General features: G+C 50.4%; 7 protein-coding genes across 7 annotated transcripts; 4 read left to right on the top strand and 3 right to left on the bottom strand.

Moving 5' to 3' along the window:
- Window positions 1-165: 165 nt before the first annotated feature.
- On the bottom strand, window positions 166-2,455 carry ARB_05653 (uncharacterized protein; the record flags this gene model as incomplete). Its single annotated transcript, XM_003016209.1, is given in 4 exon segments — window positions 166-457; window positions 530-1,035; window positions 1,120-1,991; window positions 2,011-2,455. The coding sequence occupies 4 exon segments, from the start codon at window positions 2,453-2,455 to the stop codon at window positions 166-168; spliced, it is 2,115 nt and encodes a 704-aa protein (XP_003016255.1).
- Window positions 2,456-2,626: 171 nt separating this feature from the next.
- Window positions 2,627-3,519, top strand: ARB_05652 (uncharacterized protein; the record flags this gene model as incomplete). Its single annotated transcript, XM_003016208.1, has 2 exons — window positions 2,627-2,819; window positions 2,951-3,519. The coding sequence occupies 2 exons, from the start codon at window positions 2,627-2,629 to the stop codon at window positions 3,517-3,519; spliced, it is 762 nt and encodes a 253-aa protein (XP_003016254.1).
- Window positions 3,520-4,073: 554 nt separating this feature from the next.
- Window positions 4,074-5,119, top strand: ARB_05651 (uncharacterized protein; the record flags this gene model as incomplete). The annotated part of the gene is made up of 4 exons (XM_003016207.1): window positions 4,074-4,142; window positions 4,244-4,360; window positions 4,522-4,569; window positions 4,664-5,119. The coding sequence occupies 4 exons, from the start codon at window positions 4,074-4,076 to the stop codon at window positions 5,117-5,119; spliced, it is 690 nt and encodes a 229-aa protein (XP_003016253.1).
- Window positions 5,120-5,222: 103 nt separating this feature from the next.
- On the top strand, window positions 5,223-8,663 carry ARB_05650 (fungal specific transcription factor, putative; the record flags this gene model as incomplete). The annotated part of the gene is made up of 1 exon (XM_003016206.1): window positions 5,223-8,663. One exon carries the CDS (start codon window positions 5,223-5,225, stop codon window positions 8,661-8,663), a length of 3,441 nt encoding a protein of 1,146 aa, XP_003016252.1.
- A 1,972-nt stretch (window positions 8,664-10,635) lies between these two features.
- ARB_05649 (vacuolar sorting receptor (Mrl1), putative) lies at window positions 10,636-11,508 on the bottom strand (the record flags this gene model as incomplete). Its single annotated transcript, XM_003016205.1, has 2 exons — window positions 10,636-10,954; window positions 11,141-11,508. The coding sequence occupies 2 exons, from the start codon at window positions 11,506-11,508 to the stop codon at window positions 10,636-10,638; spliced, it is 687 nt and encodes a 228-aa protein (XP_003016251.1).
- A 1,127-nt stretch (window positions 11,509-12,635) lies between these two features.
- On the top strand, window positions 12,636-13,727 carry ARB_05648 (uncharacterized protein; the record flags this gene model as incomplete). The annotated part of the gene is made up of 1 exon (XM_003016204.1): window positions 12,636-13,727. One exon carries the CDS (start codon window positions 12,636-12,638, stop codon window positions 13,725-13,727), a length of 1,092 nt encoding a protein of 363 aa, XP_003016250.1.
- Window positions 13,728-13,901: 174 nt separating this feature from the next.
- On the bottom strand, window positions 13,902-15,641 carry ARB_05647 (tRNA-specific adenosine deaminase, putative; the record flags this gene model as incomplete). Its single annotated transcript, XM_003016203.1, has 3 exons — window positions 13,902-15,207; window positions 15,359-15,401; window positions 15,497-15,641. 3 exons carry the CDS (start codon window positions 15,639-15,641, stop codon window positions 13,902-13,904), a joined length of 1,494 nt encoding a protein of 497 aa, XP_003016249.1.
- Between the last annotated feature and the right edge of the window lie 610 nt (window positions 15,642-16,251).

Here is a 16,251-nt window from a genome sequence, read left to right as displayed (position 1 = left end):
GACGGACCCACGATAGCAGGTTGGCTGCATGGAGTTAGAGTAACTAGTTAGTTGGGAAGCCGACTTGAATCCACCGCCAGGGGATCTCCCACTAATCGACAACCGAGTCGGCTCGGGGAGACTAGCAATCGTGACATTGAGGCGCAGCGTTAGAGCTTAAAAAGCTTAGCGGTATCGGAATGGATGGGCCTCTGTATTGAGCACGTACTCGTCGAGACTGACGACGTCTGGCTCAGAGAAGATAAGGTAGAAGTACTTGAGCGTTTCAGCAAACCAGAAGGACTCCATGCGGTCTGCTTTGGTTGGTTTGGGGATGGTGCAGTCATCCAGCGCCGCGTGGGCGATATCGGTGACTGTGTGTTTGATGATGGTGTCGAACATCCTCCATGCTCTGTCGAGCAGGGAGGAGTCTCCTGTTAGGCGATAGAGGATGAATATGGATTCAATTGCCTCAGGCCTTGTGCATTATTAAGGTTAGTTATGTTAACTATATGTTGGAAAAAAAAACTACAAGTATTTCGGAGCTTACCTGAGAATGTATCGCCTGTCTGGAATGCGGACAAACCCAGGCATTAATCCTTGCTCTGCAACATACTCGTAAAAATCGGTGCCTTCGGTGTAGAACGTATCTTCAACGGCCTTTTTCCATATTTCTTCGTTCCAGGGACAGTCGTTACGGTCCTGGCATCTTACTGTGACCATGATCTCAGGCATGATGCCCATGCTGCTCTTTTCGTAAGCCCAGAGACAACCTTCGACCAGCTTCCTTGCCGTGTCCATGTCATCGTTGCTTTGGAAGGCCTTGGCTGCCAGGCCAACCATCCCGCCTGCAAAGCAACTTAGATGCTGAGCGGTGGGCTCCGGGCGAAGTTCGGACAACGGTACCCTTTGACTGACCGTGACATCGCCGGGGAAGAGAATGTCTTCACCATGCTTTGTCATGGGGCGGAAGAAGATGTTTCGGTCCATGGCGGCAAAGGCACCCTTGTAGAGCTTCTTATATTGTTGTGAAGCCCCACCAAGCAGGATATATTGCTACTATTGTTAGCAACCTTGTATACTTTATATAATAATATATAGGGCCGGCCGATCAAAAAGATCTGCCATGTTAAAACGCACCTTTGGGAGATACTCGTACAGGGAATCCGCCATGCCGCCGATGGTGAATCGATTCGAGGAACGGAAATTCATGGCCTCTGCATCAATCATGAACGGCCACATGCCGGGAAGCTTGGTCTTGCTCTGCTGCTTTTCCATGGCGTTCATGATCCGCTGCACCGCGTCAAAGTACTTTGGATCACCAGTAAGCTGGGTAAGGCGAGTAAACTCCATGGTGAGAGAGCCAATCTCGGCAACGATCATCTGGTCGGCGGCCTTGGGCCTGGCGCCGGCAGCAGCCTTCTTGAAGTCCCAGTGGGCAATGGGCATGCGATTGGGCGTGTCGAAGGCCACGTAGAGCATCTGGCCTATCTCGACTGCCTTGCGCAGCAGAGAAGGGTACTTTTGCCCGCTTACGTCGTAGGCGCCCAGCAGGCCACCCAGGTAGCGGATGGTGGTTTCGAAGACATTGACTTCTTCCACGGTGCAGTTGTTGAAGTCAATGTCGTCAATGGCCTTGACTGCTTCCGCGAACTCGTCGTACAGGCCCATGATCCATAGCGTATCTATCCCCGAGTTAGATATCAAGTCGGACATGTATGATAGTAATAATAAAAAAAAAAGGGGGAGGGGCCATTTACCTAGCCCGTCGACCATGGAGGCCGCCCAACCGCCAAAGGGGTTCACTGCCAGGCCGGACAACGGCGCGACCTCATCTGCCATCCATGCATGAGCCTTGTAGCCGTTCCATGCATGGGAGAAGTTGCCCTTGACAGCCTCGAGCCGGCTGAGCCGCAGACGGCGTGCATCCTCGTCCTCCTTGCCTGAGAAACGGTGCTGAATCAGCGGAATGCTGCTGGGATCGCCACGAGGCATCTTGATCATGGACCGGACTGCATATTTCTGGGGTACATGAGCCCAGGAGAAGGCCCCGTCGGCCGGCGTGGTGGTGCCTGGCGGCGGCGGCCACGAAGCGCTGCTGGCGACGCCGCCGCTGCTCGATGGCTGGCGGAAGTTTCTGACCAGGAAGAAGGCGACGGCCAGCGCGAGCAGCAGCACGACCGGCCTGCGTCTGACGTAGGGCATCGCCATCATGGTCTCTCCGGTTCTTCTGCGTCTCCGGGCCTTGCTCTGCTGGCGGTGTCTCTCGGTTCCTGACGATGCGCTGGGGAGGGCGCTGGATGTCGTTGGCGAGTCGCCGGCCGCTGTTGTTGGCGCGTTTGGTGCATCTTTTTCTTACTAACCGCCGGCTGTGGCGCCCTTTTGATAGACCCCTGGAAGACGGAGTAGACGAGGACGAAGAGGAGAGAAGAGACGAGAAGAGAGAGACGAAGCAAAGAACAGGGACGACGGGCATCCAACATCTAAGATTGTCCTGGGATTCGCTCGCGGGCTTCAAGGGCCCCTGTAGGCAGCGTAGCCAACGTGGTTATACACAGTATTTATATGCCATCCAGCCCCTTTCTCGGTGTCCTCTGATGGCTACCGCAGCTTCAGTGTATATAGCTAGCTACCTAGGTCTACTGAGATGAGAGTGTACAGTGACTACTGTCGGACGCGCTGGCGTCTACCAGAGACGAGCTACAGCAACAACGGCGAGGCCACGCTGGACTACGGCGGATGGGAGGCAGAGTACGCCGGCCGCTGTCTCGCCAGCAGCAGCAATAGTCACTGTCTCTGGCTGGTGGCCGTCGACGAGCGCTACAGCGAGCTGCTCTCCAGTGAGTGCTTGCATCTAATATTCACAATCAATGGCCGGCTACGAGGTCGAGGTCGAGACTGCTAACTGACGGCCGTTGTTGCGAGTAACACACAGCTGGCATCGATATATCGCAGCCCGGACACAGCACAGTGAACATCGAGATCCCCGAGCAGATCCTGAGCCGGACGAGGCGGTTCAGGTTCGATATCAAGGGCTGTGACGGCGATACACACCATGACCACGGACAGGCGGCCATCTCATCGGACGAGTTTCGTGTCTCGACGTCGACGCGGATAGCAGTTAGAGACGCAGAGGACGACCAGACGCTGACGGTAGGCAGCAAGACCGGCATCGGGATAGGCATTGGGCTCGCCGTTATTGCCCTCGCGTCTCTCGGGTTCCTTCGTCTCTACCGTCGACGGCGACGGAGAAGAGAGATCGACTCGTATCTCGCGGCATCACGGCCAGCGCAGACAGAAGAAGCAGCAGCAGCAGCAGCAGCAGCAACAACGTCAACAATGGCACCCCCAGAGACAATAGCAGAGATGCCGACGGATAACGAGACCGTAACACAGTCCGTGTTCGAGATCGAAGGCCAGGGACAGAAGCTTGGGGAGCTCCAGGGCTCTCTGGCCGCCAGCGAGATGCCAGCCTCCTCCGCGCACCAGCAGCCAGCAGCACCCGTTGAGCTCCCAGGCAGCATCCCCAGAACGACATAGACATGAAATGAACCGCAGCATTCTCTAGACTTTTACGGTGTTACTAGGAAATACGGCCCGAGACAAAGGCTGGAATAGCGTTTCGGGCTAGCTGAGCATATCAGGATGGGCTATACGGAGTCAATCGGGGAGTCACCAAATATGATAGCACCCTTTGGACGCAGTTTTATGTCCGCTTCTTAGTGAGGTTTCAGATGGTCGTTTTATCGCCGCTCAAGAATCAGGACACAGCCGCCTAACAGGGCTTTTTCTTTTTAGCAACCGCCTGCACGATATATACATCTATCTCTCTCTCTGTGATTCAGCCGGAGCATCTCCAGGCCAGAGGGAGAAAAAAACAAAAAACAAAGAAAAAAAAAAAAGAAAGAAAAGGAAGAAGAGCGCTGACCCTTGGGTGGGAAGAAGCTTGTCTGGTGGACTCCTCGCTGCCCTCTTAGTGAGTCTTGCGCTTCTCGAAGGGGTAGCTATATCCTCCCTCCAGTTCCTGTGTCTGCTGGCCCTCGCTGTCGTTTGCTGTATATACAGAGTAATCTCTCTCTGGTGTCGTTTACTATATGCTGCAGGCTCCCCGTCCTCTTCCTCCCGCGCTTCGTACTGCTGCTGCTGCTGCTGCTGCTTTCCCCGTATGCCCTGTAACTAACGCATCCTTGTAGAAAAGATCGAAACTTCGCATATCTTCTGCAATCACATGCAGCCAAGGCGGGCCCCGGAAAGCTGTGGCTAGACGAGAGAGACGCAGAGACAGGGCAAGCCAGACGAAAGGGCAAAGGAAAAAAAGGTTGTTGAAGAAGCAGAAGAAGAAGAAACGAAAAGGCAAAAAAAAAAAAAGGCAACGCCGTTGGTATAAGTATATATTAGACTCAAAATGGGGGCATATATAAGATGGACTTGCATCATCCCTGACGGGCCCTCCTCCCCATCCCACCCCCCTACGCACCGCGCAAAAAAGAAACGAGCAGAGTCTTCACGCCTGTCGAACTAAGAGTGGCCGCTGGATGCTAGCCACGTTTCCCGAACCCGCGTGTCGACGCCATCTCAGAGTTGCTGGACGTATTGGGGGACGGCGCGGTCGTAGAAGAGCTCGCAAGGTCCCGTCCCATCCCATCGACCATCGGCCGTCGACCATCATCAGCCCCATAACCAGGGCGAGCCCCCGAGAAGAAGCAACCGCCAGAAGGGCACATCAATTATTATATTTGCTATTAACGAGGACGACGACGACGCCGGCGCCGACTCCTCCCTCGCGCAAGGACGGCCGCAAAGGAAAAAAGGACGGAGGAAGAAGAAAAGAAACGAGAAGACGAAAGCCAAGCCAAATAGCGCTGCCTTAGTCAAAAAGGTTCCTCTGGCGCTGGCTTTCCTGCTCGTCCACAGGAAGGCAAAAAAGTCGACCGCAGGCAGAACAGACAGCCGGTTGCTGGAGCGCCGGAAGCACACTGAGAAGCAGTACGAAGCAGAGTCGAGAGACGCAGACGCAGCGACCCGGAAAAGAAACCGCACGGAAGACCATGGCGGCGTGGAAGCCTGCTGCTCCCCTTGCGCGATAATACTACTTTACTCTTCTCGCCAGAACGCCGTCTACAAATCTCTAACCAACTAACTTAGTTGATATAAACTACACGCCCGCCTCGCACGAGAACCAACCAAAAACACCCAACGCTTTCCCTCGCCCTACTATGCTCCAGGCGCCCCAGTGATCCAGCATGATGGCCTCGGGGCTCGATCTGACCTACTTGCAGCGGGACGACGGGGATGAGCCCGCAGCCTCCTCGATGGCCTCTGGCTCTGTCTCCGGCTCAGGCTTCAGGGCAAACACCAGCGACACCACGACGAATGACACTGGTTACAGCACCACCAGCCGCAACGATTTCGCGGGAGACAGCAGTACCGGGATCGGAGCCGAAGAAGAACAGCACCAGCAGGACGTCTACCGTTCGCTGTACGACAACCCCGGCTCGTGCCTCATGGACGAGACGGGACACCAGCCACAGCATCTCCAGCAGCATCTACAGCAGCAGCAGCAGCAGCAGCAGCAGCAGCAGCAGCAGCCGCAACAGCATCAGCAACAACAACAGCAACAACAGCATCAGCAACAGCAACAGCAACAGCATCAGCAGCAGCAACAACAGAATGAACAGTTTATCGAACAACAAAATGATAATACAGAACAGGAAAGGCCATGGACGGAGCTCAAGACGAAGGCGGGCAAGGAAAGAAAGCGACTACCGCTTGCCTGCATTGTCTGCCGCAGAAAGAAGATCCGCTGCTCGGGAGAGAAACCCGCGTGCAAGCACTGCTATCGCTCGAGGATTCCGTGTGTATACAAGGTCACCACCAGAAAGGCGGCCCCGCGAACAGACTACATGGCCATGCTCGACAAGCGTCTCAAACGTATGGAGGAACGGGTCATGAAGGCCATCCCGAAAGATGAACAGCGCGACATGGTTGCCATCGGACGGGCGACCGTCAAGCCTCTGCCACCAGGGCACGCCTCCCGTCCGGCTCGGGCATCCCTCAAGAAGCGGACCGCGACAGAGGCCTTCAGCGCAGAGCTCAGCGAGTGGACGAAGCCTCTCACTATAGCGATGCCAACCACTCAGCCAGGGCAAGCGGAGCAGCAGGTTGGGCCTCCGGGAAAAGGGCAGGATATACGGACAGACATGCCCGCTCTGCATGTCAACACAGAGCACAAACTGCTCTCGCAAGGAGTCGAGTTTTTACCTTCCATGGAGCTGCAGGAACATCTCGCAGAAGTGTTCTTCGACTGTGTCTACGGCCAGTCGTACCTCTTACTACACAAACCAAGCTTCATGCGCAAGCTTAAGGCCGATGCAGTTCCGCCAGTCCTTACGCTTGCCATTTGTGCTGTCGCCGCCCGCTTCTCTACGCACCCGCAAGTTAACAACACCGAACCAGCCTTCCTACGAGGCGAGTCCTGGGCCAACGCCGCTGCAGACATCGCCCTCGCTCGACACGACCAACCCAACATCACCATTCTCACCGTCTTTCTCATCCTCGGCCTTCACGAATTCGGCGCTTGTCACGGCGGTCGAAGCTGGTCGTTTGGCGGAATGGCCTTGCGCATGGCTTATGCCCTTCAGCTGCACAAGGAACTTGACCGTGACCCTCTAGGGCAAGGTGGAAGTGCTTCAGAACTTAGTTGTACTGACAGAGAAATCCGACGACGTACCATGTGGGCTTGTATCCTGATGGATCGCTACAATTCTTCCGGCAGCCAGAGGCCACCCATCGGTAACGAGAAGTTTTTACAGATCCAGCTCCCCATCAAAGAATCTCATTTTTGGCGTGAGATACCGGGCCCGACCGAAGATCTAGATGGGGCGGTACCCAATCCCGTACCTGAAGGCGTAGGACAGCTCTCGAACCCAAAGAACAACATGGGCATATCTGCATACATCATACGCGGTATCATGCTCTGGGGAAAGATTGTTGACTACCTTAATCTAGGTGGAAAGGCCAAAGACCCATACAGGCTATGGGAGCCAGAATCTGGATACAGTCAGCTGAAACGATTGCTTAAGGGCTTTTCCTCCTCCTTACCAGAGTGTCTTGTCTTTAACTGGGAAAACCTACAGAACTACGCTGTAGAGAAGATTGCAAACCAGTTCATTTTCCTGCATATCGTCATTCATCAGAATACTCTCTTTCTCAACCGATTCGCCATCCCGCTCTCCCCTCGAGGTCGTCCGCCCAGAGACATCCCCAAACAGTTCCTAAGCGAGGCCGGCAAAGCGGCAGTCGAAGCTGCGAGCCATATTTCCATGCTTATCGATCAGGCATCTGGTTATATGCTCACAGTTCCCTTCGCCGGCTACTGCGCTTATGCGGCCAGTACGGTGCACATCTGGGGAATATTCTCCAAGAACCCACAGCTGGAAGCTGCTTCCAAGGAGAACTTTAGGCACACATACAAGTACCTAAACAAAATGAAGCGTTACTGGGGTATGTTTCACTACATGGTCGAGAGTTCCAAAGAGAGGTACAGACATTTTGCAGAAGCCTCTCTTCGAGGTCGTACGGTCCCTGAAAGCATGAAGGACGGTAACAACCAGGATGTGCCTATTTTCCAGTACGGAGATTGGTTCGACAAGTATCCGCACGGCGTATCGAAGCTGCGTTGGGAAGATCCGGACATAGACGTCAAAAAGGAGAGCGGCAGCGATGCCGTAATGTCCCAGCAGTCTGATCTCCAGAGCGTTGAAGAGTTCTTCACCAGCATGTCACCTACATCACCCTCTGACGGGCCTAGGAAGGAAGCTAAACGGGCTGGCGCTACAACTCCGTCAGCGTCAGAGAAGGCAAGGCCAAAGCTTGGATCAAGGGGTAACACCAAATCGCAATCTAGCAATTCAGTACAATCCCGAATAGTAACGAATATGTCCTCCCCAGAGCGACAGCCGCAGCCGCAGCAGCAGCAGCATCATCAGACACCCCGGTCACAGCCAATGCAACAACCACCCTCGACACATCCCGTCAGTTCTCAGATTCCTGCACAGCAGGAGCCTATGCCAAATCATGTTACCAATAGCTATACAACTTACAACAACCCGAACATGTATCCTGCCGACCCTTCTTCCTACGTATCCGACTATAAATTCCACGCTCATCCTGATCCCCTACCACAATTAGACCGACAACTTGTTTATGATGCCTATGCGGGCGTCGAAGCTATACCCCATCATCCTATTCCCATGCCATCATCCAATAACGCCACCATCCAATCACAGCACCCAGCCGGGCCACAACCACAACCAGGACACGCCCCAGACCCCAACATTAGTAACTCTTATTGGAACAACGGCAACAATAACAATTACCAGTCCTACGATATGCAGCCGCCCATGAATTGGAATGGCGAACTAATACAGTCCAGTGCATGGTTCTTGCCTTTCAATCTTGACCCAACCGGCCTTGACGCCCACGCTTCCCAGCCAGGTGATCCAGCAGGCATACCAGCAGGACCTTCCCATTCGCCTCCAAATCCAGTCGTTTCCTCCGGCATGAGCATGAGTGAAAGCGACTATTACGGCTCTCCGACAATAATGCAACCGGTTGGCATGGGTCTAGGTATGGTTGAGGGTGTACCTGGTATGCCGGAAACTCTCCGGGAGAGAGTGGGCTGAATATAGTCGACTATTCCCGTCCTGTAAATGCATACATTCATGCGGTGTTACCTGTCCTACAGGTGAATATCACTTTCTCCACCATACATAACTCCTTCCCTCCCTGCTGATACCATTTACTTACCATTATTATTGCAATTACTATGTTCACGTATATACACCACACCCTTCCCTTACGAAACCTCCTCTCACGCCTCACAGATTATTTCACCCCAGATTTTCGGCCAACCCCAGAGAAAAAGAAAATATCTCCGTATTCCTTGTTAAAGAACGACTTCACCTACTCATGACATCTTTTTCTGTCTTTTCTTTTGCTATATGTCGGATGAGGCTAGGCGATTTGGTATATACTCCAGGGCGGAAGGACAGGGACCTGCTTAAAACGGAACGGGAGTTGACATGTATTTATTGATTCTTCATTTTGCTGCTACTATACCCTTTCAACTTCACGTTTCATTTACTCGCCTGCGGTTTTTTTCTTAAATTTCTTATTGACTCGTCAACGTTCCTTTTTACTCTCAAATACTCGGCGAACTCTGTCACACATAACTTGGCTCGACCCTCGGTTCGTCCGCGACTTGTGAACTACGCCACAGACTGTTCTTACCTAAAAATGGTCATGATAAAAGTGTACAAGCCATCATATATGAACCTATCGTGTGCTCTATTTCCTTTCATCCTCTTCGTACAAATGACAGCCTTGCGGCACACAGGCCAGCAAAGAAAAACAAACAACAAAAAACAAAAACAAATACTTTATCCCACCTAATCATCCCATTCTTCGTCAAGCTGATCGATCAGGCGGTTCTCCTCATCGACATCCCGTTGGCCCTGTCTGTGATTGCTGCCAGCAGCATTTCTACCTCTCCCACCAATGGCTCCTACCAGCCCATTCCTTCCACCTCCAACACTGCCACCAGACGACCCGTTAGCGAGCTGGGAATAAGCCGATCGAGACTTGCGGAAGCGAAAACAGTTCGCCATCGACGACCAAATGATTATAAACATATCCTAGTTCCATAACTGTTAACTTGCTTTCCATGCATTCTCGCAATAAATAACACAATAAAAGAAGACAAATGAATAATGATTAGGAGCGTCGATAAGGTTTGGTGGAGTTGGTTTTCAGTTTCGCAATTAAGGTTTAAGAATGTGGAGCTAAAATGCTTATTTTTTTCCCCTCTCGGGCCAAAGCGAAGCGAAGCGATGGACAAGAGAGAAGGAGGAAAAAACAAACAAAATATACGTAATGGTGGTAAAAAAAAAAAAGAGAAGACGAAGGAAAAGAGCGGATAATCCTGGCTTTGCTCGTCGGTAGACGGATATGCGGCATGTACTTGACATGGAAAATGTTGATGGATTTAGAAGGCGTACCAGGAGGAGGTGGCAAAAGGTCGTTCCAATGAGCCCGCCATTGGAGGTAATCCAAAGTCGCTTGTTTGTAGGCCACAAGCTGAAGGATGCTGAATTGGCCACCACAAGGAGATGCAAGGAAAACAAAACACAGGCAAGCATATTCTATCCGCTAACATGCCTGGATGTCCCAATATATATATGGTATATGCATTCACGGTTGAGGGTATATCCAGTACCAAAACCAAGGAACCAAGAAATATCTATAATATGAACCAAAATGGAGCAAAACATATCAATCGAGCCGGGAAGTAGGTAGTGTGAGCGACGATCCCCGGCCACCATTATTTTGAAATCTCGACGTTTGGTGGTTACGCAAAAAGGGGAGCAATGAGAATATGGAGGTTATACATACCCCGACAAAACTGGCGGCACCACTCCACATCCCGTAGTTCGGACACTGCCTCCACCCTCGCTGGTGCATGACAGTTCGTTGATAGGCGCATCCACCAATAAGGTAGGCAGCTATAGCTATACCAGCACTAAAAGAGCAAAGGGAGCATTGTCATCAGTTACTCACGCTCTGACCCATTCAGTTGGGATCGTAACCCGGAATGACCTACATGATTCCGAAAATACCAGCGGGACCAACGCCGCCGTCTGTACTTGCGGCAACGCCTCCACAGGCAGCTGCGGTTCTGACCTCGAAGAAATAGGAGCACGAATCGGGGCTACCGACGAATGAGAAGGTAGCGGCCGGCGTAACGAGGTCTCGGTCGCAGAGGAAGGACATGAGAGTCGACTTCCTCCTTTCGACCTTGTCTTCAGGGTCTTTCTTTTTGTCATCTCCCTTTTTCTTCTCATCATCATCACCCTTTTTGTCCCCGTCCTTGTCATTGTCCTCATCATCGCCGTCGTCGCCGTCTACGATTTTGCGTCTGAATAGTTTATTTCCGCGGGATGGAGAAGGGCACGGTGAACCATCAGTATAGTTCAATACAAGTTTGCGTCCGCGGAATAAGAGTGAAGATGACTGTTGCCTGTCAGGACGTTAGCATTGCAATTTTATTGCATGAGGCCTGCTTTTGCATCAAACACCCCATGCTCAGTCTCAGGCGGCTTACCCGATGGAATAAGTCTCCCCATCCATCTCGTAGTATGCGCTGATATTCTGCCATCTCTTCTCATCGACTCCAACGACATCCGTCAAATTTTCTACCACAGGAGCGCAGATATTTATCGTAAAATTAGCTCCATAATCATGTCCCTTCACATGCCAACTTTCATCCCTCTGATGGTCCGCATGAGACTTTTTTCCATCCTTCTTATCAAGCTGTACTGAAATCGCATTCAGATCGAAATAGAGTCCCGTATTAGGCGAGTGGATGGTGCATGGCTTCTCTGGCACCTTCGGCTTCTCCTCCGCTGCACCCCAGGCAACAGAAGACAGAAAGAGCACTTGAAATAACGAGTTCAACGTATTGATATGCATGACAGGTCGTCGCGACAGAGCTCAATAGCTCAGGATATGTCGACGCCGCGAGAGAACGTGTTTATGGTTGGAAGTCCGCGATTCTAGGCACCTGGATTCAATGGAAACGTGGTCTTTCGAAGCTGGAGACCGGGGTGAAAGCGCAACCAAACCCCGGGCATATGATGATAGAAATGAGTGTGAGTAGTTAGAACCGTTCGACGTTCAAGGGTAGAATAATGAAGAAATTGCTGTAACAACTGCTTGCCATCGCCCGTCTCCGCTCCGATCTGGGGACCCTTCCATTATCAAGATGGATTATATAATCAAGATATTTATTTTCTGGATTGACTTCCCCAAAAACTCCTTTTCTAGCCAGACTTTCAACCGCCAACATCCAACAACCAACAACCAACAGTTAACCCCCTTTTGATGATTACGACGCTCATTAAGGGGTATGGAATATATATTTGAGGACCTCTGTTTACGAATCAAGGACAGGATCGACTGAAAGTTTTTCATTTTTGGTGGCTATATTTTATTCTATTTCACAATATTCGAATTTTCCTTTCTTATATCCCACCTATAGTGCCTGAGGAATTGATTGGCAATGGGGAAGGCGAATGGGTCAAATTCTGCTTCAAAGGCGGCTCAAAAACCTGCTGAAAAACATGGATATGAGTTCTGCGGCCCGTATGTACACCAGTCTTATCTTATTTTAAATAAGCTCACTTATTAACTTCTTTCTTTTTGGTTGGCTGCAGACCCGGTGCAACAGTTCTAGTACTCGGCTTACCTGTTCTTATCTATATCTTCCCGTTCCTTTGCAATGATATCTCAGGATGTCCTGCGCCGTCCCTTCTAAGCCCGTCTTCATTGTCCCTCGAAAAACTCAAGGCTGAGGTTGGTTGGCCCGAGAATGGAATTAGAGGTTTTTACAGCACGGAAGCTACACTCTACGTTCTGGGATACTATCTTCTTAGCTTGGTTCTGCAAGTCTTTCTCCCAGGAAGGGAGCCTGAAGGAGTAGTTCTCGCGTGTGGAAGCCGTCACAAGTATAAATTCAATTGTATGGTCTCCGGAACAACTCTCTCTGCGTGGCGCATTGGCTAACTTGCGCCCTATTAGCTTTCTCTTCCGCCCTCCTGATGCTGCTAGGCTGCGCTGTGGGAACCTGGATATATGGCGCTGAATTCCGGCTATGGACCTTCCTCTGGGAGAACCACCTTCAAGTGGTTACAGCCAACCTTATCATCTGTGTGTCACTAGCTGTGTTTGTTTACCTGAGGAGTTTCACGGTCCCTGCTCCAGGGCAACATAATCCTATGAACCGCGAGTTGGCTCCTGGAGGACAAAGCGGTAACATCATATACGATTATTTCATTGGGCGCGAGCTCAATCCAAGAATTATCCTCCCCATTCCATTTGTTAGTGAAAACTCCAGGACCCTTGATATAAAGGCATTTTGTGAGATGCGCCCTGGACTCCTTGGATGGGTTATCATGAATCTTTCAAACATTGCACACCAGTACAGAATAAATTCTGGCAACGTGACTTCATCAATACTTCTCATCACCGCTTTCCAGGCCTGGTATGTGTTTGATGCACTCTACATGGAACCAGCTATTCTTACAACCATCGACATCATTCTGGATGGATTCGGTTTTATGCTGTCTTTCGGCGACTTGGTATGGGTTCCATTCATCTATTCTCTGCAGACAAGATACCTCGCTATGTACCCTCTTCAATTGAGCCCCATCAATGTTGCATTGATACTTGGTGCGCAGGGTGTTGGATACTCTATTTTCCGTGGGGCCAATAACCAGAAGAATAGATTCAGGACAAACCCGGAGGATCCACGAATCAAACATATCCAATACATCGAGACTCGCAGTGGATCAAGACTGATGACTTCTGGATGGTGGGGTATGGCTCGCCATATTAACTATCTCGGAGACTGGATCATGGCTTGGACTTACTGCCTCCCGACTGGCATGGCCGGATTTGCTATGGTGGAATCTCTGAACCCTATTACAGGTATGATAGAGAAGCGTGCTGTTCAGACAGAAGAGTCGCGCGGGTGGGGAATGGCCATCACCTACTTCTACGTTGTTTACTTCGGAATCCTTCTCGTCCATAGAGAGCGACGTGATGAAGACAAATGCAAAAGAAAATACGGTGAAGACTGGGCTAAATATACTTCCAGGGTTAAGAGCCGAATCATTCCAGGAATCTACTAAACATGCCCACATAATGAGACATAATTTTTTTGTCGGAGCATTGGGGGCGCGTTGCACCTCTGAATATTGTTCATCTTGTTTTCAACATCGGCGTTGTGGGAGAAGCCGAATATGTATTCTAGTATAAATTTAGTACTATTTAATTTGAAAGAGGTCATGATCCTGGTGTACGATCTATTGTCTGGCTTCCTCTTGAAGCCTGCGGCTCTGAGGCTTTTCTTTGATCGGGGTATCGAGGACGGTGAGATCCCAGGCGTCATCCCCACAGTTCCGTATCCAATTCTTGAGAACAAGCCGTACATCCCTCAATACCTGGGCCCGAGCTTCCAAGTACTGGCTCATGACTGTCTGTGACTTTAAAAAGTCATACGAGGGAGCCGAAAGGACAATTTGAGATAAAGATGAGGCTTCGTTATCATTGAGCTGTTGTGGCATGAAACCGCAGTCGTTTAGAAGCTTGAAAATATCGCGCAGGAGAGCCCACATCCTAGCTCTAGATAATGCACTGGCCTTTTTAAACCCAGGCGAATTCAGTCGATAGCCCTGTTTGACTCCATTTATCAAAGACTCATTGAGGCTTGTTGGCGGCGTTTTAAAGTACGCCTTGTACCATTCTGGCTCCGAGAAAGTAGGGATATCATTCCCTTTGGTTGTGAAAGGTGGCCGTGTTGAATTCGACGGAGGCGCAGTCCAAACTGCAGATACATTGCCAGTTTTCACTTTTTGTTCCGATGACTTGCAGGTAGGTTTTCCGTACTTCCACATGTTTTCAAAATCCTTCATTGGTAGTGGAGTTATCTTAAAAGGGCGAAATTTATATTCTCCAGGGGTTTTCTGCCCAACTTCCCATATCCGTCCGTTTAAGGGCCTCATTCGACCTGACTCCCCACTACCAAATGACCTTTCACATGCTATACGGCTCAGTTCCTCCTCTGGCAGAACGATATTGGATATGTATGCATTTGGAGTTGGTGCAAGTAGCAGGCTTGTCGGGAAGGAGAGAATAGATGCCACCTGTTTCAAGGCCAGTTTGTCTGAACATGACTTGCTAAGGGTCGACTCTGCGTCCGCGCGGGAAGGCTTTCGGCGCACCGCACCTAGTATGGAAAAATGGGCTCTGCCGTTTAGCAACACTTGCTGCTGGCCATCTGGGTTTCCCGTATTTCTTAATTCAGGAACAGGAAGTTCCCAAGGTGTAGCATCCTCCTGTGCAGCCATGCATAATTCCATACTAGCATCTCCGCAAGGTGCACAGGAACAATACATCCATATCTTAATATCTTCCTTTATTCGAAAAGGAGGGCAGGGTATTGATGTCTGGGTATTGCTATCATCCAAATTCCATTGTAGGAATCCAGACCCAGAGCAATTCAGTAAATTGTTAGTTTTGCGGTTTGGTTTTTCAAGGGCTGTTAACATAGATTTGCATTCCTCGAGTAGCCAGTGGTTAAGGGCACGAAGGGCAAGTATTTCGGCATGACTGTCATGCAAGACAAGCCCGTTACATTGCGCAATTTGTGATGAAGATAGGCATTTTGCACCCGTTCTATGGGAAGTTGTTAGGCAATTAGTTTACATATACAGGGAGATACTATCTCCAATATATAAAGGAAAGATGTAATCATACTCACGCAACAGCAATGCAAGTTAAAGCTTCCTCGGGTGTGTTCTCATCTAGACAATCGATTAGTACACAGTTAGACCATTAGTGGCATAACTAACGAAGAAGTTGGTTGTCAAGCAAATGAAATCATCAGCTTGTCACGTACTAGTTACCAAGACAATCCCACTTAGTGGAATCCATTCTCTCATGCCATTGCCATGGATAGTCGGTTTGCTGCGCTGTGGAAGTGCTTCGAAATGCGCATGGACCAGTGATGCAACACGGCTTTCGAGTGATGGATTATGACTCATGAATACCTAATTTTCTCGATATACTCAACCAGTTATGGGGTATTCACAATGCCATACTTATCATATTTTTCTTTACATTAAATACTTCCTCACTCTCACAGTTACAGTTCCAGATCAAAGTGCTTGTGAGGCCTTAGTTAGAGTTTTATATCACGTGATTATTCCGTTCCACCGCCAAGCCCAACCAAAAAAAGGGCTGGTGGTGCAGGCTCTCATTATTGAGGTCAGGTTCTAAACCATCGCAGCATGATTCTGGTCTGGTGGTAGCATCAGATCTGCCATTTCAATGGAAGATACGAAGTAAATGTTCTTCGATAGGTCTCTGGTCAGCCGCAAGCATGGGGGCCAGGATCTCATCATCTCGGCCAAGCGGCCCCAGGCGGACATCGTGGAGTTGAGCAGCCAGCATCCTCCAAGAACTAGCAGCGTGTGGCTTTCGACTAAGACGAGTGGATAATAGCAGCTCTTGCAGCGGCGAGTACATCTGGGGAACGAGCCATTTAGTTGGCTGGCTAACTGGTCAGTTACTGAAGGGATCAGCTGGTCATGCTTAAAGCATCACGGGAGTGTTACAAATATCGGCCCAAAACGGTAAGCTTGACGCCAGTCT

Source organism: Trichophyton benhamiae (genome assembly GCF_000151125.1).
Source record: "Trichophyton benhamiae CBS 112371 chromosome Unknown contig01145.0, whole genome shotgun sequence".
Classification (NCBI taxonomy): domain Eukaryota; kingdom Fungi; phylum Ascomycota; class Eurotiomycetes; order Onygenales; family Arthrodermataceae; genus Trichophyton; species Trichophyton benhamiae.
The sequence above is the reverse complement of the archived record's forward strand: the minus strand, read 5'-3'. Positions and strand labels throughout refer to the sequence as shown.